A 20,246-nucleotide genomic window follows, 5' to 3' on the forward strand; every position below is an offset into this window, starting at 1 on the left:
CGTCACTGGTCGGACGCATCCACATTAAACTTAATTATTTTCACTGCTTGAAAACAACTAATTTTACATTTGGGCCATTTTTGGTATATAAATCGATAATATATGTGATAGGACGGATCGCAAAAAGCGCAATCGCAAATAAAACTAATCCGACCCCATTTTTACCGTCTCCTCAGATGGATCCGCCCACCCGATGACGTTCACCAATCAGAACAAAGTGCAACAAATTTTAAACATATGAAGTGAGACACTTGGAATCCGCTCGGCGCAGTCGCTCAGGCGTTTTTATCGTTGTCTTTTATGAAAAAATGTATTAGTTCGCGTGCTGATTTTGTGTTTGTCGGGTGACTTTCAAAAATAAAAATGACAGAAGAGTCGGCTGTTAAAGTGTGTGTTCGAGTCCGTCCTCTTATTGCGAGGTAAGTTTTGAGACAACAGCCAATAACGAAGGTACAAGTTAGGAGTTACCCTAACGTTAGCGTTGATGCTAATGCCCTCACTAAAAGTAATGTTAGTCATTTGTCTTTAGCTAAACTTTAGTGCTGAAAGCCATCATTTCAACAAGTGGGAGCTGAATATGTAGCGTAAACGAAGTGTTTTACCATTCAATTAAACACTACATACCTTCATTTCCCTAACCAGCCAAACGTTAGGGGCCATTGGCGCTAACTGCTCTGCTTTGACGGACAGCTACAGAAACAAAAAAACACTAATGCTGACGTTATACTGTTTTAATGACTGTTTTATTGTGTTGAATCTCTCCCCAGACTGGCAGTTACGAGTGTCTTACTCACATCTTGTAATACGGTGTGACCTAACTCTTTTCACAAAGCATTGGAAAATCAAATCCCTGATCTCAGACATTGTTGGCTATCGTTGTATAAAAAGTAGGGATTTGGCACTGTGAACGACAGGGATGTTCGATTTCTTCCCCAAGTATTAAATGTTCTGCTGACGCTTCCAAGCCTTCGTTTGCACAACCCCATCAGGGATGTTCAGCCACAGATGAATGATCACAGAGCAACACTAAACTGTGTCTCTTGGAGATGCTGGTCAGAGTCTGTGACGTCTCCTCATCTCTCATATCTTGAGTGTGTGTCCTTGTTACAGGGAAGAAAGTGCTGCAGCGGAGAATACAGAGCCTGTCCAGCTGTTTTGGAAAGCTGATAAGAGATCGATACATCTGATCGATGATGGGACTTCCACCAAGAACTTCAGTTTCGGTATGTTTTGCAGCATGTAGAGGTTTAAGAAGTGCGTTTATTGGATTTTGTGGTTCCACTGAGTTACTCCTACTCACGTTGCTCCTGTGTTGCTCACAGACCGAGTGTTCACTGCTGAGGAAACGACCAGTCAGCTGTATCAGGACATTGCAAAGCCTCTGGTTGTGTCCTCTGTTGAAGGATACAATGGTATGTACCGGAAAGCCAGTGCAGTCAGACTGTCTCGTCTTGTTCCATACATATACTCCAGCTGCGTGGTGCTTATTTTGTCTTTGTGTCTATTCTGTGTTTGATCCACAGGAACCATTTTTGCTTACGGGCAGACTTCTTCTGGAAAGACGTTCACCATGATGGGGGGTGATCACATTCCTGGAGTGATACCACTGGCTGTGGAAGATGTTTTCCAAACAATTAAAAATGTAAGAGTTGTATCACATGCTTGAAACATGTCACAGCTTGTTGTGTAATTACTGTTTGTTCTAACCACTAAGTTCTCTTCTGCCCAAAGTGTCCAAAGAAGGAGTTTCTTCTCAGGGTTTCTTACATGGAAATCTACAACGAAACTGTGACCGATCTGCTCGTCGACAGCTGGAAGAGAAAACCCCTGGAAGTTCGAGAGACAATCAATGTAAGGAGTCTCTTTACAAGTTTGGGGTGCAGCCTTCTAACTAAAACATTCAATTAATATACTTAATATTAATATGCAGAGAGCACATTAACCAATCAACAGCTAAGGACCATTTTCAGTTTTAGACCTTTTATCTTTGTGTGTGTGTGTCCCAGTTTATGGAAGGGAAATACCAAATCACACGAGAACCTGTTTTAAGAGATGATTTATAGTATTACACTGAGCCTAAGCTTTATTGTAACATATATCAGTAGTTCTAGGAGCATTAAGTGCCAGAAACCCTGGAAAAGATGCACTTTACAATTTTATTTTGATTGCGTCTTGACAATTATTGGTCTTGACAATTATTGTGCAGAAAAACATCTATGTGGCTGACCTGACCGAGGAACTGGTAACATCTCCTGCACAAGCTCTGGCCTGGATTCGGAAAGGAGAAAGTAAGATGTGAAGTTGTCTCTGAACATGAGAATCTAAACTTTCTGCATGCAGCGCGCATTGCAGACTGTGAGTAACAACCAATACGTGTTCTGCACAATCTGCCTCTGCAGAGAACCGCCACTATGGAAAGACCAAAATGAACCAGCGGAGCAGCCGCTCGCACACCATTTTCCGAATGGTAAGCAACACCACAACATACAGGAACACGTGGGATTCTGGAGGAAATGAGGATTTCTCATGATTTAGTTTTCTGTAGATCCTGGAAAGCAGAGAAAGGAGCGACCCAGCATCAGGTGAAAACGCTGATGGAGCCATTATTGTGTCTCACCTGGTATGTTAGCTCCTGTTATGTTGGCTTTTTTTTTTTGTTTGTTAAAATCTGAACTGCTTTCTGTTGTTTGTGTTGTAATAGTTATTTCCTCACTAACAATTTTGCTTCACGTTCTAGAATTTAGTTGATCTCGCTGGATCTGAGAGAGCAAGTCAAACAGGGGCTGAAGGTAAGATGGACTTCCAGAAGGTCACCGGCTGAAGCTGCATGAAACGCACACTAGGCCTGATGTTATGTTTACTTGGTACATTACATTATATTATATTATATTATACTGAGTTTACTGCGCAGTAATTGATCTGTTTTGATATCCCAGGCACACGATTCAAAGAAGGCTGCAATATCAATCGTAGCCTGTTCACACTCGGCCAAGTGATCAAGAAACTGACTGATGAAGGCCAGAAGTGAGTAAACACAAAATATCCTCCTTTTAACAAGAGGGTTTGTTGAAAATTTGGAAAATACTCCATTTTAACTGTTATGCTTTCAAAGTTAGGAATATGCTTCAGTTTGACTTTAATCCTTTTTCAACAGTCTGCAGTTGATGTGAAGGAATTCAGTAAAATTTCGATCTCTAGTTTCCACGTTTAGAAAATGTTGAGATTTAAAAAAAAAAAAAAAAAAAAAAAGAGTTATTAAGAAGCTCGAAAACCTTTGCATGTGTCACTTTAAATATCTTTCCTCTCCTCAGGGGTTTCACCAACTACAGAGACAGTAAGCTCACTCGCATCCTGCAGAACTCCTTGGGTGGCAACGCTAAAACAGTAATCATCTGCACCATCACTCCTGTCACTCTAGATGAGACCCTCAGCACTCTGCAGGTTGGTGAAACGTGCAGATTCCTGTCCTGCACATTGATATTTCAACATCCCATTGTCATACTGGAATAATAAATGGTCTGTTACATTTGGAATGGTTTATTCGTGTATATTTTTATGTGAGATGACGCACTACGGCTTTGCAGTTGGATCAAACATACCAGGAAATGCAGTTATCTGAGAGTTTTAGATATGAACTGCTAGAGCAGGAAATGAAAGTTTCATAAGATGTTTCCTTTTACATATACATTAGTTTGCCAGTACTGCAAAGAAAATGAAGAACGACCCTCACGTGACAGAGGTGTCTGACGACGGGGCTCTGCTCAAAAGGTATCGAAATGAAATCGTAGACCTCAAGCGACGGCTTCACGAGGCAAGTTCCACCACCTTTTTCCTCTCGCTCTTCAGTCATGTTCCATTGGGCCTCTCGCTGTGAGGAGCCTGACAGCAACACTTTCTAGGTGCTAACGTGCGGATGACTTCCCTACAGGTTTCTTCAGTCACGCAGACCACAGCGACGGAGAAGGAGGTTCTTTCCCAGCTGCTTCAAGAAAAAGATCAGCTCCAGCGAGAACAGGAGGACAGGATCAGAAACCTGACCAAACTGCTCGTCACCAGCTCCAACCCGGTTCCTGTTCAAAAGGTAAACTCAAAACGAAGCTGTAGTTAAGAGCTCGGCGTTCTGTGCATTATCGTAGTCATAATGCCTCACATCTTGTTTTTAAGATGCCCAAACGTAGGGTTACGTGGGGAGGAAAGATGCTCAGACTCGCCCGTCCGTCTGCCTGTGGTGGTGGTTCATCTGACCTCAGCTTTGCAGAACCTTTGACTCGAAAGAGGAAGGCAGACCGCTCCTGTCTGATGGAGCTCGGTGAAGGTAGGGACAGCCACATAAAATAACATTAAAAAAAAAAAAAAAAAGTATATGCCCACTGCAATTGATTGTATATTTTAACAGATGATGAGGACTTTGACTCTCACTGGGAGATTCCTGATGAGCCATCGGATGAAATGGACATGAGCCAGAGCTCCGTGACTGTTCGAAGCTTTGAAGACAGGTGAATGTCTTTCTGCTCACAGTTAGAGCAGATAGCTGTTTACACAGCAGTGGGCGAAATAGACAAAGTCTTATATCGCGATATTTCATTTTATTTTATGTTGAAAACTGTTCATACGAGAAGCAGGGCACATCATCACATTTCTGCTGTTGGTTCTGTGACATTTCACTGAACTGGACGCAAGCTCAAGGCTCTTGTATGTGCAACAATACTCTGGTCTTTGAGCGATTTTAGGTAGTTAGTCATGTTAATATTTTCTCTTTTTTTCCAGTCCCAAAGACTATCTGTATCCAGATCGGATGCGTGAGCTTTCAGGGAAAGTTTCCACTCTTGAGCTGCAGCTGGAAATGGAGAGTAAACAGAAAGAGGAGGCCATGACAAAAGTGGAAACATTAGATGGCAGAATGGCAGAGCTGGAAGTGCAGCTGCAAATGGAGGCCCAGCAGAAACAGGAGGCCTTGGAGAAAATACAGACGGCAGAGCAGAAGGCAGCTGAGCTGCAGCTGCAGCTGCAAACAGAAGCCCAGCAGAAACAGGAGGCCACAGAAAAGGGGGACATGCTGGAGATCCGAATTGCAGACCTGGAGAGACAGCTGGAGGAGCAGGGCCACACTCAGAACAAAGCCGATGAACAGGTGTGTGTGAGTGTGCGCACCTTTTGCATACTGTTCATCATTTTCCCACTGACTCGGTTGTGTTTGCTGGTTTGGTACTAAACCAAATACCTTGTTTTCCAGATGAGAAGAGAGTTTGCAGAGACCATCCAGCTGTGTGAAACTCTGGCTGCAGAGAAGGTAGCTATTGATGGAAAGCCTGGGCTGTGACTGACTCGTCTCAAAACTCAGTACTTTGTTCTCCATGTAGAGAAAATCTCGCAGGTTTTCTGTCTTGTGCCTCCTGGACAAGAAATTAAATGAGTTAATACACAGCAACAAAAGCTTGATGGCCTGTCATCACTGATGATTTGTTTATTTGTATTGAATTATTTCTACAGAGTCAGGATCTCTGAATGAAGGAAACTGTTTCGTTAAGAAAAAGATATGCATTTATTCAAGCTACCGGTGATTTGAAAAACTTAAGCTGATGAAACTCTGGCTACAGGACATGGTGGTTGGCGAGCGAGACTACCTGAAGCAGGAGCTGGGCATGTTCATCGAGCAGATCTCAAGTCTGGAGAAAGAGAACGCTGCTCTGTCGCAGGAGCTGGACGAGAAGAGGGAGACGGACGAGTTCAAGTCTCTGGAGGAGGAGTTCAGGAAGGAGCACGAGGTAAAATGGCCTCCATTCACACTCCACATATAGTCCTTGGTTGTTTTTTTGTTTTTTTTCAAACCGCATTCATTTTTCTCACAGAACGAGTTGCAAAATGAAATATCAAGCCTGAAGAAGGCTGTCGAGTCCTCTGAGCTCCAGCACCTGGAGCTTCAGGTAAGATGCCACACCTGAGTCCCTCCTCAGGTCTATTCAATGTCAACGTCTGTCTTAAGTGTGGTTACATCTGTTTTGTGTGACATACTCACACACTTTAAAGTACCACAGTGCTTACTGCTGAGTTTTAAGCTTTAAGCCACAATTCTGTAAATCGTTTGTTTTATTACAAGCCAGACTGAAATTGTTCTGAAACAGTTTTGTCAAATATTTTTTGTTTTGTTGTTTTATCAAGAACAAACTAGAAACCCTGTCTGAGGAGCTGAAGAAGAAAAGTGATTTTGCAGAGGAGCTTCAGAATATGGTATGTGTGTGTGTGAGTGAGAGTGATACCGTATATGGTGAAACACAATATGTTTGAATTCATGCTTGAGGCGTCCTCTGCCATTAATCAGGCTAATCCTGTCCTGTCGTCTCCTTGCAGAGCGGTAAGGACTTGGTGCAAGAGGTGGCGAAGCTTCGTCGCTCTCTGGATGATGCTGAGGGGCTCAGCAGAGACACCAAGAAGGACTGGGCTGTGCTGCGCAGTCAGAACATCACGCTGGAAGAGAAAGTCGTGAGTGCGATCAACACCCACAAACAAAGTGCTTCTTCCAGCGTCTGACACTGTAACGATGCAGGGATACTTTAGTGTGGTCGCTGAATTAAAATAACACTTTAGCTTTTGAATTCCTCTATGGTTTCAACACAAGGACTAGTGGCATTAAGGCAAATATCAGTGTGTTTGGTTTTTTTTTTTTTTAATTTAGTGTTTCTTGTGATGGTCTCCTCTCCAGGTGACTCTGACTGCCAGCCATGAGAAGATGGACGCTGAGGTGAACAGCCTGCGTTTTCAGCTCGAGACGGAGAAGTCGCGCTATAAAAAGATGCAGAGCGATCTGCAAAAGGAGCTGAACGTTGTGTTCGATGAGAACACCAAGCTCACAACTCTGCTGGATGGGAAAGTCCCAAAAAGTAGGTTTGTTGACTCTATTGTGGGTGCATACATTATGTTCATCCTGTGAAGTCAGGTGTGAGCTGTAATGTGTTCCCTGTCTGTAGACCTGATAGACGGCGTGGAGCTCGAGAGAACAGTGGCTAACCTGAACAAGGAGCTGACGGCATCTCGTGAAGCAGAAGGAGCCCTCAGAGCCCAGCTGGAGGAACTGGCTTCATTCCAGGCTCTTCCAGAAAAGGTGGACGACTTGATGAAGCAGGTCAGGCCTCCGAACATCCTGGGAGGACAGGGTCTGACTGAGTACGCAGACGTAATCCCATGATTCCACTGTGTGTCGTCTCAGGTGTGCGAGCTGACGGAGGAGCTGAGTGCAGTGCAGACTCACCGCGACAGCCTGCTCTCAGTCCAAGCTCAGTGTCAGGAGGAGGCTCAGCAGCTCAGAGACTCTCTGCAGGCGGCCCAGGACCACAATCTGAAAGTCCAAGCAGACCTCAGTGCCGCTGAGCTGAGGGAGGCGCAGCTGAACCAGCAGTGTGCTGATGTAACGCAGCAGCTGGATTCGGTTCGCTCAGACCTGCAGCTCTCCGATGCTGAGAAGAGTCAGCTCATGGCTACCAATGAGGAGACAGGCCTGAAGGTAAACTGTGGAATATAAATACGACGTGTCAAACAAAAACAAGTTATTTCAATACAAACTTCATCCACATTTACAGAAATACTAGATGAGACTTGTTACTAGCAGATATGCAATATTTAAAGACTGGGATGGAGAGCAGGGCCAAAAATCTTAACCAGGACCTCCCTACAACGAAGTCACGGTGATGATTTCCTTTCAGCTGGAGGAGAGTGAACGACACAGATCATCACTGGAGGAAAAAGTGAAGGAGATGCTGCAGCTGATGAGGGATTTGGAGGAGAAGCTTGCTGACAGTGAAACCTCCAGAGCTACAGAGGAGGAGATCAGCAAAGAACTTCAAGAACAAGTACGACACTGATGACCCTTTTACTGACTTGAACACTCAGACGTGACATTCGGCGTCAAGGCAGAAATCTTTGTTCTGCATAGCACTTGTATTTGAGTGATACCAAAAATGTACCCGTGTTATTTTATTTGTGTGATTGCAGCTCAATCAGCTGACTGAAGAGCTCGTGTGTGTGCGCGCTCAGAAAGAGCAGGAAGCTGACGCTCAGAGCTCTGCAGAGGAGATGGAGAAGCTGCTCTCCACAGTTTCGGCTATCACTGCAGAGAGAGACCAGCTCAGGATGGACCTGCAGGAAAATGTGCAGATGGTGAGCTGGATTTTCTAGCCAAACCAGCTGATTAGTGTGTCTGTTCAGAACTACTTGAGTTCATGTGTTGTGTTTTTAAATTCACACAATGTTCCCTCGTGTTTAGGCTGCAGAGACACAAGCTCTTCTACAGTCTCTTCAGGATGACCTCCAACAGCAGAGGCAGAAGAACTCGGAGCTGCTGAAACTCCACGAGCAGAAGGACTCTGATGTGAGTTAATGTTAGCGAAGCAGCTTTTTTTAAACTGATCCCTCACACCTGACTGATGTTTGTAAATCTTTACGACAGCTGCAGAGCCAGACGCAGGAGCTTCAGTGTGCGCGACAGGAGAAGGAGGCTCTCCAGATGGCCGATGTTCAGAGCTCTGCAGAGGAGATGGAGAAGCTGCTCTCTGCTGTGGCCTCTCTCACTGCAGAGAGAGACCAGCTCAAGATGGATCTGCACGAAAATGTGGAGATGGTGAGTTACTGTGTGAGAATGCATTCATTTCCATCAGCTGTGTTTGGGCTTCTGCTTTTTGTTTTTGGCTCTGCAAGTTAAAATCTATTTTTTTTTTCTTCCACCAATCAGATGATTGAGAATCAGGAGGAACTGAGGACGACCCTGGACAAGAATCGTGAACAGAAGGAGCGAATCAAACAGCTGGAGGCTGCACAAACATCCAAAGCGGATTGTCCTCCCAGTGAGACGAGTCCACAGCCAGAGGAGCTGCAAACGCATGTGAGAAATTCCTCATTAGACATTTAACACAAATCTCAAATGATAATACCATATTTACTGTGTGCCAACTTCAGGTCAGATTTCTTTTCCCATCCACTGCTTAGGCCTCAAAATGGCTTCTTCCTCATAAAAATGGAGGCCAAGGATCATGTGTATCATTGGATCCACCGCAAAGTCCCAAACTAGAGTGGAGGGAAGAACGTGATTTCTCAGAAAAAGGTTCAATAAAAACTGACGTTCATAACGTGAAATTGTAGGATTGTTGCGTGTTTCTCTGCTGAGAATATCATGAAAAGAAAAATTGAGGATGAGGATAATGAGGATAAAGACTTCCAAAACAAACACCTCCTCCCAGTTCATAACTTCATACTCACTGCTACAGACACACTTCGGTCAGTGACAATAAAACAGCCCAAGTACAGAAAGATTAAACGTATCCCGACTAAATAAATCCTAACTTGAAGGGTTTTCTACATTTTTATTCACCAGATGAAGTCTCTGTCCGAGGAGCTCGAGAGAGTGCGAGCAGAGCGAGACGGCCTGCTGTCCGACAGGAAGGCCGACGCTCAGACACACGGCGAGCAGGTGGAGAAGCTGCTGTCCAGGGTGACGTCACTCGGCGAGGAGAGAGACGAGCTGCTGGAGACGCTGGAGGCGCTGAGGCAGGAGAAGCAGCAGCTCCGAGCCGAGCTGGAGGACAGGATGGAGATGGTACCTTAACACGGTTTCTCCTAAAGTGCTGTTTATGTTTGACTGATTATTTCATATCTGCTTGAGTCCAGAACTGCCTGGAAAGAGAAAGAAAAAGTGATTTGTTTTCTGTCGCAGGTTGCACAAGCCCATGTTGGGTTTAACCAGCCAGAGGTGCTGCATTCAGAGCTTCAAGCACATGATGCAACTGTCCAACTTCAGCAAGAGGTAACAGCAGTTAACGTCTTATTGCCAAAAAAATCCCATGAAAAGACCAAAATCAACAATAAATGTACCCTGACAAATACTGTGTGTTTGTAAAGCCTGATATACACACTACATCACCAAATGAGGGATATTAACAATGAAAATATTCCCCACAAATGCACTTTTTCCTCCTGTTGAGTAGCTTTAAAAACCACCACAACCACATGTTTTAGAGTAGTTGAGTAGTTCTTTATAGTTGTCAGCCGAGGACACATCAAATCAGAGGTTGTAAAATAAGACGAAGTGTTAATGAGATGAACTCACCCGTTGTTGGTTTTGGTCTCTTTATTGGATTCGTTGACATGATGACAAACATGGAATAACGCCAGTCTAATCCTTATCCAATTCTGTTTTAATTTAGCATATATTATATAATCTGTCCATTTTCCTCCACAGATAGAGCAACTACAGGCCAGCCTCCAGGCTGTCAGTGAGCAGAAGAGCAAGCTGGAAGATGATCTGCAACATAATATGGAGATGGTGAGTTGCTGTTTTTGGGCAGACTCCAAGATTTTGGGGTTCAAGTGTGATCAAGCTACCAGCGATGTTCAGTCCCAGATTTCTTTATACTTTATTTCTTTTATATGCACGAATGGATGACATTTCCAACTTTTTCTCCCCTAATAGGCTACAGAGACTCAAAACCTTCTACACTCACTTGAGCAGCAGCTCCAAGACCAGAATCAAAGAAACATTGACCTGGAAAGACTGAGTGCAGAGAGGCAAGCTCAGCTGGAACAACAGGTGTGTTCCTTCAACATATTTCACTAAAGCTGTGTGCTTCCAAGTATTTTTCTGCAGGATGTCTTTAGCCTCTTTGATATTCTTTTGAACTGTAAAGTGTTCTCTTCTTTTAGATTGCAGAGACTCAGTGTCTTCTGCATTCTCTTCAAGAGGAGCTCCAAGAGCAGAAGCAAAGGAGTTCAGACCATATGAAACTCTGCGAGCAGAAGGAATCTGACTTAGAGCAACAGGTGAGTTGAAGTACTGATGAAGGATTTTTTTTTAAACAGATCTTTCATTGTCAGAGTGCTGACTGTTAGCTGTAAACCCTCACGTTCAAACAGAAGAAGACTTTAACCGAGCAGCTTGAGAGTGTGCGAGCAGAGAGGGATGCCCTGCTGTGTGAGGAGGCCAGCGGTCAGACCTCCACAGAGGAGGTGGAGAAGCTGCTGTCCAGGGTGACGTCTCTCAGCGAGGAGAGAGACGAGCTGCTGGAGACGCTGGAGGCGCTGAGGCAGGAGAAGCAGCAGCTCCGAGCCGAGCTGGAGGACAGGATGGAGACACTACAGGCTGAGGTTTGTGTCCCATAGCTTCACTTCTATCAAATAGCATCAACTGTAGGACTGCACACATTTTTGTAGACACAATAGCAGTTGTGAATGGGCCATTTGGCTTACTGTCTGAAGTGCAGCTGTAGTTGAAAAGGTTTTGAATTAACCTTGTAACTGCTCCTGACCTCTCAGATGTGGACTCTCACTGAGAAACTCCAGAGTGCTGAAGCAGAGAGAGACAAACTGCTGTGTGAGAAGGAAGCCAGCGGTCAGACCTCCACGGAGGAGGCGGAGAAGCTGCTGTCCAGGGTGACGTCTCTCAGCGAGGAGAGAGACGAGCTGCAGGAGGCGCTGGAGGCGCTGAGGCAGGAGAAGCAGCAGCTCAGAGCCCAGCTGGAGGACAGGATGGAGATGGTAAAAACTGGGGCTGAATGCTATAAATTGAGATTCTGGTGCATCCGGTGAATTCTCACTAAAATCTGATGATCTGCCAAACCCTGGGATGTTTAGCATGTGTGTCTGTGTACACCTTTGTGTTCACGTCTCCAATCATATGAAAAGGTCAATGAACCAGATTGGCATCCCCAACCGGAGCAAGCAGGACTGACAGTGTTCAATAGGATGAGTGCAGAAGAGTCAACAACAGTCCAACAAACTCATTATATTCAAATTTGAAAGGATCAAATTTCAAAATATTCGAATGAGCAGTGTTAAATGATTTATGATCCATGAGAGAACCTTCAAACCTGACCAAATGGAGGTCATATTGTTCTCCATGTGTTTCAGGCGCAGTGTGAGTTACAGCAGCAGCTCAGCTCTGAGCCGCAGTCGCTGAAAGAAGAACAAGAGGCTCAACGACTTCTGCAGGTTCGATCTCATCGCTCGCTTGTTCTCATCGTTACACCAGCAACACTTTCACATTCTGGCTTTAGTTTTCATTTTGTCCCCAAACAAAGAACATGAAACCACTTGCTCCATTCTGCACTGAGCTACTGTGTTAACTTTGGAGCTTAGTGCTCATGCATTCAGCCTCGTGAGAAAATCGGACCAATACTGAAAATTATCCCTGTGTGGTGCTTTAGATCCAACAGCTGGAGGAGCATCTGGAGAAATCAAAAGAGGAGTTGAACCAGTTGAAGTCTGACCTTCAAGAAAATGTAGAACTGGTGAGTTCCCATTTTCCTCTTTATTCCAATTACTACACATTAGAGCTTTTAATCAGAAATCAAAGAAAAAGGTCAGTCAAGTTCTTCCACTGCAAAAGGAGACACACCATCTCTTTATGGAGCTGTTTGTGGCTTTGGAACGGAAAAGATCTCCACTTGTAGTGTCACGTGACGATCGTAATATCTTTCAGATGATTGAGAACCAAGAGGAGCTGCGTGTGTCTCAGGAGAACATCAGAGTTCTGCAAGATGAGATCACCACGCTGAGGAGCCAAAAGGCAGAGCTGGAGGGCAGGCTGAGCAGAGGGGGTGATGCAGAGACTACCATCCAGACACAGGAGCTCCAAAACCAGGCAGGACTGCGTCTCAAGAGTGAACCTGCTAACGCTGCCAGTCATATCTTGAGCAGATAAACTAATTTTATGCACATTTTTAGATTCCTTGTTAACTATCTGAAGTTGCGATGAATTCTTGGCCAGATTTTTGAAAACCTTTTTCAGCAAGCTTATTCAAATAGAGATGTTATAGTCACATCGTGTCCAATATTTGACGTAACATTAACATCTCTGTTCTCTGACAGATTCAGACGCTGACCGAGGAGTTCGAGAGAGTGCGAGCAGAGCGAGACGGTCTGATGTCCGACAGGAAGGCCGACGCTCAGACACACGGCGAGCAGGTGGAGAAACTGCTGTCCAGGGTGACGTCTCTCGGCCAGGAGAGAGACGAGCTGCTGGAGACGCTGGAGGCGCTGAGGCAGGAGAAGCAGCAGCTCAGAGCCGAGCTGGAGGACAGGATGGAGACACTACAGGCTGAGGTTTGTAAACGTTTATCCTGCCTACTTCTGTGTACAGATGTGTTGTTATCTGGCATCTTCACCAGCTATGTTTTAGGTCATTTGCCAGTTTGTCCACGTGTTTATCACATTTCTTCAAGAACAAAATCACCGAGGACACATCAAAATAAAAAGATGTTTATTTTGGCTCTAAGCTGTGATGGTGCACCGTGGCTTTAGCCCTTCAGTGTACTGATCATTTCCTGTTTCATTTGAACGACTGGCCTGTCTGTTCTTGAACAGATCGCACAGCTGAGTGTGTCTCTGCAGACTGTGAGCGAGCAGAAGAGGCAGCTGGAAGAGGATCTGCAGCAGAACATGAACGAGGTGAGGCAGCTCGTCATCACATGAGCCAACTTAGCTGCTGTCACACATCATAGATGACAGCAGGCTTGTGCCGAGCTTGAAAATTTTCCTCAATATTATTTAATTAATCTCCACTTTTGGATAATTTAATTTCCTATACATTTCCAGTTTTGTGCTCCTACTGACATGTTTGTATTTTGACTGACAAAAGGCCTCCACAACACAAGAGCTTCTAAAGTCGGTCCAAGAGGAACTGCGTGAACTGAAGCAGATGCACTCTGATCTGGAGAAGCTGAGTCGGGAGAAGGAGCGTTCTTTAGATCAGCAGGTTTGTGTCTGACCACCTCCCTTTGTCATCTGCTTTCATGAAACACTTCTCTTCACAGCAGGATTATCCCTCCAACTGTTCCCTTCTTTCCAGATAAGGACTTTGACTGAGAAACTGGAGAACGTTGAAGCCGAGAGACAAAGACTGCTGTGTGAGAAGGAGGCCAGCGGTCAGACCTCCACAGAGGAGGTGGAGAAGCTGCTGTCCAGGGTGACGTCTCTCAGCGAGGAGAGAGACGAGCTGCTGGAGACGCTGGAGGCGCTGAGGCAGGAGAAGCAGCAGCTCAGAGCCCAGCTGGAGGACAGGATGGAGACACTACAGGCTGAGGTTTGTGTCCCATAGCTTCACTTCTATCAAATAGCATCAACTGTAGGACTGCACACATTTTTGTAGACACAATAGCAGTTGTGAATGGGCCATTTGGCTTACTGTCTGAAGTGCAGCTGTAGTTGAAGAGGTTTTGAATTAACCTTGTAACTGCTCCCGACCTCTCAGATGTGGACTCTCACTGAGAAACTCCAGAGTGCTGAAGCAGAAAGAGACAAACTGCTGTGTGAGAAGGAGGCCAGCGGTCAGACCTCCACGGAGGAGGCGGAGAAGCTGCTGTCCAGGGTGACGTCTCTCGGCCAGGAGAGAGACGAGCTGCAGGAGGCGCTGGAGGCGCTGAGGCAGGAGAAGCAGCAGCTCAGAGCGCAGCTGGAGGACAGGATGGAGATGGTACATTTGTGCAATTATAAAGTCACTGGCCACCCAACAACGGCAACTAAGATACGCCTTCAAGCAGACCAAAGGACTTCTGTGTTGTCAGTAAATTTATGTTCTCTTCCATCTGTAGATCTCAGCCATCCAGCAAAAGGCGAGCGAGCAGGAGAAGCTGAATGTGCAGCAGCAGGCTGAGAGAGAAGAGCAAGAGACCAAGCTGCAACAGGAAGTAGGTCCAATTCATTTAAGATGAAAGATTTATGCCACAGGTCACAGCTGTCTGGTAAACACCAGAGTTACAGCTAGAAGCCACATGGCACAAAGACTGGAAACGGGGGACGGTTAGCCTGACTCTGAGCAAAGTGGAAAGAATCTACCAAACAGCGCCTCTAAATCTCGCTAATTAACATCAGAAAAACCAGTGTGAAAATGACACGTCGAGGCTTTAAGGTGGGTTGGGTTCAGACCATCTCTTGGCTGGGTCTAATAACCTCCTGGAGTGTGTTCTGGTTGTCTGAGTGCAGGTGTAAAATTACTGTTACCAACAACATTTTAGGTGCATTTCACTTTCAGTTTTACCTCCACATAATGTCGGTCAGATAATAAACTGTCAGCATGTCCCCAAACTCCAGGAGTTACTTTTGTACGTACAGTGTTATCATAACTGATAGAAATGGTAGATAAAGCCAAAAATAAAAATAAGGTCCTAGTTGTAGTAACTCAGAATCCAGTGGTGTTTTTGCGCCTCTTTTAACATCCTGTCAGCTGTGCTTGCCTGATCTGAAACTTATCGTCTCTGTTACTGTCAGATGCAGCAGCTCGAACAGCAGCTTCAAACGTACAGAGAGAAGCAAACTCGTGCTGAGGCTGAAGCCGAAACCTCACAGCAGGTTTGTCAACGCTAGTCGGTTTTCCTGGTCTTTTGTTTCAGTTCCTCAGATCCTCAATGGATTTCTCATGTGTCATGCTGTTTTGAAGTGGAACCAGCAGCATGACAGTGTGTAGCATCTCCAAAATCAAAAATTCTCTATTTAAATTGATTTTCTTTTCTTTCAGTTGCTCAGTGATGCCAACACATCCATTTCAGCACTGCGAGAGCAGCTCAGCAGTTTGAGTCAAAGCACCAGTGGAGTCAAAGGGGTGGCGTCGTCACGGCTGCAGGACTCAACTGGGCAGCTTCAGGTAAAAATTATTAATCAACAGCTGATCGGCAAAGACACTCCAACATGCAGTAAGAGCTCAGTATGACTCCCTGAATTCTTATAATTGCAGGAGGGCCTCAGAAAATTCCAGCAGTTTGTAGACACTTGTTCCAAGTACAAGTCATCAGTTCTGGACAAGGCCCTAAAGGGGGAGAAGCACACGTATCTGACCTCTCTGCCTAAAGCCACCATGAACGCCTACAGCTCTGTCTGTCAGCTGGGACTGCAGACTGTTCAGAGTCTGGGCAACATCGTGGTGAGTGTCAGTGTTCACTTCGCTTGAAACTTCATGAAGGTCTCACGCTTTTGATCAGGCGGTAACCTGAACACTCCTGCCCTCTGCTTCCCCAGGAGCACCTACAGGTGCAAGCACAGGTCTACAGGAATCTGTTTGGGGAGCTGGTGAAGAAAGACTTGGCTGTTTTTGAGGAGAGGCGTCTGCAGGACGTCCTGCTGTGCAGAGCTCAGGCATCCAGCTACTCTGTGAAAGATGAGGACTTCCAAACCCTGTGGGAACACAGACTGACTGAACTGCTGGACAAGAGGCAGCTCTACCTGCAGGTGGGCTTAGAGAGTCAAAGTGTCTAACATCACAGGGGAAGGTGGGGAATTAAATCATGGAATTACGTCTGGTACTTTAAGGCTCAGTTCACATTCATTCAGCTAAAACTGCACTTTTAATGTTGTCAGTTTGACAAAATAAAAACAAATATGGGCTAAAAAGGCAAAGGTTAAATCATGAGCTTTTTCGCTGTCCTGATTGCTGATTTAGTTTTTTCTGTTATTAAACTGCTTCCCATAGGCCTATATGTTGGTGTGAGCATGATGATAGTGCCTTTCACAACGATTAACGACAATAACAATAATGTAGAAGGACAAGCAGCTTTTCCAGCTGAAAAATCTTAGAAATGCACTTCTGAACAAATTTAACTTCTGAAACAGAAGGCAGCTGCTTTTTTTTTTTTTTTTTTTTTCCCCCCCAAATATTACTGACATACACACTACAGACAGGATTAAAATCACCAGCCACCCACCTCCCCTACAGACATGAAGTCAGTCCAAATGGGGCTTAACAACTTGGGTTTGAGGTTATTTGACACTTCAGTTGTGTTTCTCCAACCTGTGACTCAGCTATACTGCATGTGAGTCCTGTTCTTTCCATTTCCTCCAACATACTGACAATTTATCCTGATGCCGTTTGGTTTTGTAGAAAATGGTCAGCATCTCGGAGAAGCTCTGGGCCAACATGGCTCATTTCCCCAGCGAGCTGTCGGCCGAGGTCGGAGAGAGGGAGAAGTTCAAGGAGCAGCTGCAGGCTGCGTTCACCACCCAGCCCATCAATTTCACGAGGCTGGACGGCATCCTGAGCCGCGAGCTGGAGCGCAGATCCGCAGTGATACGCAGCTGGAAGACGACTCTGCAGGTAGTCTTTGACATTCACTTTGTGTGTGGCGTCGCACGTTTTTGATCCCGTCTGTTGATCAGCAGCATGTCTCAAAACAAAAGCTGTGCATTGCAGTGATATTTTCTTATCTGTCCAACGTCGTATTGTCCATCCAACTCCTGCAGGGCAACACCGATGACCACAATGGTCTGTGTCAAGAGCTGAAGCTGCTGGAGGCTCAGGCTGATTCTCAGCTCAGAGAGGAGAGAAGCAAGAGTTCCACCCTGCTGCGAGGGCTGGAGGGAGCTCCCGTGAAGAAAGAGCTCTCGCTGCTGAAGGACAACCAGCAGCTTGTTCTCAAGCTCCAGCAGAGTGAAGAACAAGTCAGAGTATGTCTGCCATATCCGTTTCACATGTGCTCACGACTGGTACCATCAAGTAATTTCATTCAGAGTGTAAAGAGTAGGGTTTTCCTCACTAGCTTCTGGGCCAAAGGATCCACCACCTGTTGAACGTCCAAAGCCCTAATTGGATGAGAAGCTACAGATTAAACTTATTTACTGTTTATCTCAATTTAAGTGCCTTCTCTCATATCCTCTCACGTATTCTACACTCAGTGGATTATAAAGAATGACTTGCTGATTTGAGTGCTAGATAACAAATAAGCCCACTGCAGTCAAGCCAACACGTACCAAAGCCTGATGTCCTCCTCCTCTCAGCCACAGAGCTCCGTTGTTGAAACAATTAAACGCATCAGTGAGCCACGTTGTTGCTGCCAGTGTCCTGAAACCGGTCTGATGGCACATGTTGACTGATACCTCTCTGTTTGTCAGGCTCTGCGTGCACAAAACGGGCAGCTGGAGGAGGCTCAGATCAAAGCCAACAGCAGGGTGTCCAACCAGAAGCAGGCCACCCAGCTCCTGCAGACCGAGCTGCAGGACAGCCGAGCGCAGGTCCAGGAGAGAGAAGATACGATCCAAACCCTCAGGAGCAAACTGCGAGAGTCTGAGGTTAGTTTAAAGATCTCATTCCCAGGCCCAGACTAACATTAGAGCAGTCTTATTGTACAAGCACTTTAAATTTCGATTCTATTACCGTACATACACTGAGTGCCTTTTTTAAAATAATATTTGTCGTTTTCTGGCTTAGAAAAATGCGTCACCCAGCACTGTTGAGCTGGAAAAACTCCGGACTAAACTGTTCAAAGTGGAGGTGGAGTTGAGCTCAGCATCTGATAAACACCAACAGGAGTAAGAGCCCTTCAGACGCACTCTGACTCTTGTTTTGTTCTGTTATTGGATTTAATCTTTACTGTATTCACCCCATGAGTGACTATTCTGACCAGACTTTTGTCCTCCTCAGGATCCAGAGGATGACCACACTGCTGAACGAAAAGGAGGAGTCGCTAAGGAAGCTGAAGGAGACCTTGAGGAAGTCGCAGCAGCACGGCGAGGAGTCATGTAAGTCAGCAGCGCTCGTCAGGTGGCAACACGGAGCTCCGTGTAGAAGCTCAATCACAACCTAAAAATGAAAGATCTGTGTAAGATATGAATAAATCCAGTCCCTGCAGGTTTTTTGGTGTATATTGGTAGCCTCATAGCCTTTAACAGCAGCGTTAGACTGATGGACATACGTTCATGTTGCAGCCGTAAATAGAACTCCAAATGGATGCTGTTGTTGGCAGCAGTCGAGCCTTAAATCTTATTTTAACCCTGATGTGGTCATGTTGAATTCAGTCCTGCAGGGTGAGGACCTTCATGCCAGACTGACCAACCCCAGAGGTTTACTGATCAAGAGCAGCGTTGTGCTGGAGAAGACCAAACTGGAGGAGGAAGTCCAACAGCTTCAGATGAAAATAATCGAGTTGGAAAGGTAAGACGAGCCTGCGTGAAGGCTGAACTGCATCAGAGCATCTTTTAGTCCCACTCTGACGTCTGTCCTCCTGTCACGTCAGCTTGGTGTCCAGTCAGCAGGCCGAGATCAGCAAGTGGAAGAACAGAGCCATCAAGCTGAAGGTGAAGAACAAGGCCGAGGTGGACAAGCCTTCGTCGCCCTGCACTCCGACCAAAAGGGGCCTTCCCATGACCTCAGACTCCTCCAACTTCCTTAACTCACCCAAGAAGTTCGTGGTTACACCCAAGAAGGCCCTGGGCTCCCCCAGAAAGCTGCAGGACTCTCCAAAGGTCTCGTTGCTCGACTCCCCAAAAAGCAGATTCTTTGATATGGGTGGAACCTCAGAGATGCTGTCCAGAACCTGTCCCAAGCAGTTCTTTGATAACTCCAGTCTCGGAACCATTCCAGGTAAGCTACAGCTAAAGTCACCCACTCTGTACTGTTGTCTGTGCGGTTCTCTTAACATCATAAAGACCTGAGCTGTTTGTTTTGCCAGAGGTGTCCCATGTTCCTGATACACCAGATGCAGAGAAGGGTAACTGTTGTCACCGTGTGTTTGGGTCATCACTAACGGGAGCTCGAGGTGTTGGGACTTGATCAGTTTTCCACTGAGCCTGAGGCTCCTCTACTTCATGTGATGGAACTTACGTTAACCAGTCATTATATTTTAAAAAAGAAAACTGGCAAAAAACAAAACTAATGTACCACATGATGTTATACAAAAACGGGAAAAGTTAGGACTGATATCAAACAGTCGAAATATTAAGACATAATTACAAGAGAAAGTCTAACGTGTTAACAACGGGGTCTGAAGTCATAAACTTTGACATATTATGAGATTCTGACTTATTTTTTTAGTCAAACTGTTTGACCGACTATTTCAACGTTTGAGTTCCCCACATCCCAAACATTTAAGACATCTTAATAACTTAAGTGTGATTAATTTACACTGATGGGTGATTGATTGCTACCTCTGCTGTTTGTTATTGGCACCAGCTAATCACATGTTCAGCGGGGCAGGTTTAACAATTAGCTGAACATCACAAGACCAGTCAGTCCGTTTTAATACGTGACGAGTTCCGTCTTAACTTTGTCTAAACGCCTCGTGTGTTGCAGATGCAGCAGTGGGTGCGGACAGAAAGGACGAGTGGTGGCCTCAGTCTCCAAAGCAAGACGAGATGTGTAAAACCCAGTGAAACGTCCCACACGTGCAATATCTTTAACCGTCTTTGTCTTTTTAGTGTTTTATAGTTTAAATAAAGCTTCTCTTCTCTCTTATTTCAGTCCAGTGACTTTATTTGATGCGCCAGTTAGAATCTATGAATTCTGT

The 20,246-nt window shown here is 45.4% G+C and overlaps 1 protein-coding gene across 5 annotated transcripts; it reads left to right on the forward strand.

Moving 5' to 3' along the window:
• Positions 1–224: 224 nt before the first annotated feature.
• cenpe (centromere protein E) lies at positions 225–20,194 on the forward strand. 5 transcript variants are annotated; one of them, XM_046410315.1, is made up of 51 exons: positions 225–419; positions 1,111–1,223; positions 1,323–1,412; positions 1,524–1,642; positions 1,732–1,851; positions 2,207–2,288; positions 2,400–2,467; positions 2,546–2,620; positions 2,738–2,789; positions 2,937–3,024; positions 3,312–3,441; positions 3,692–3,811; positions 3,929–4,081; positions 4,165–4,315; positions 4,397–4,496; positions 4,768–5,131; positions 5,234–5,290; positions 5,598–5,765; positions 5,850–5,924; positions 6,160–6,228; positions 6,349–6,480; positions 6,701–6,878; positions 6,966–7,120; positions 7,205–7,498; positions 7,698–7,844; positions 7,987–8,151; positions 8,258–8,362; positions 8,441–8,611; positions 8,723–8,872; positions 9,362–9,583; positions 9,701–9,790; positions 10,226–10,309; positions 10,457–10,573; positions 10,687–10,803; positions 10,897–10,962; positions 13,895–14,062; positions 14,231–14,452; positions 14,571–14,666; positions 15,247–15,327; positions 15,494–15,619; positions 15,710–15,895; positions 15,991–16,200; positions 16,850–17,062; positions 17,209–17,412; positions 17,857–18,033; positions 18,173–18,273; positions 18,386–18,483; positions 18,760–18,895; positions 18,978–19,324; positions 19,413–19,451; positions 20,033–20,194. In XM_046410315.1, the coding sequence occupies exons 1-51, from the start codon at positions 364–366 to the stop codon at positions 20,110–20,112; spliced, it is 6,927 nt and encodes a 2,308-aa protein (XP_046266271.1). In that variant the 5' UTR covers positions 225–363; the 3' UTR covers positions 20,113–20,194. The 5 variants fall into 5 exon arrangements, with proteins under 5 accessions (XP_046266271.1, XP_046266272.1, XP_046266273.1 ...); XM_046410316.1 differs by lacking the exon at positions 19,413–19,451; XM_046410317.1 differs by lacking the exons at positions 7,205–7,498; positions 7,698–7,844; positions 7,987–8,151; ... (7 more) ...; positions 10,687–10,803; positions 10,897–10,962 and adding exons at positions 11,101–11,127; positions 11,296–11,517; positions 11,890–11,970; ... (3 more) ...; positions 13,345–13,428; positions 13,619–13,735 and having other exon boundaries at positions 6,966–7,066; positions 13,829–14,062.
• The last annotated feature ends 52 nt before the right edge of the window (positions 20,195–20,246 follow it).

The sequence above is a fragment of the Scatophagus argus genome, chromosome 14, assembly GCF_020382885.2.
Source record: "Scatophagus argus isolate fScaArg1 chromosome 14, fScaArg1.pri, whole genome shotgun sequence".
In the NCBI taxonomy this organism is placed as follows: domain Eukaryota; kingdom Metazoa; phylum Chordata; class Actinopteri; family Scatophagidae; genus Scatophagus; species Scatophagus argus.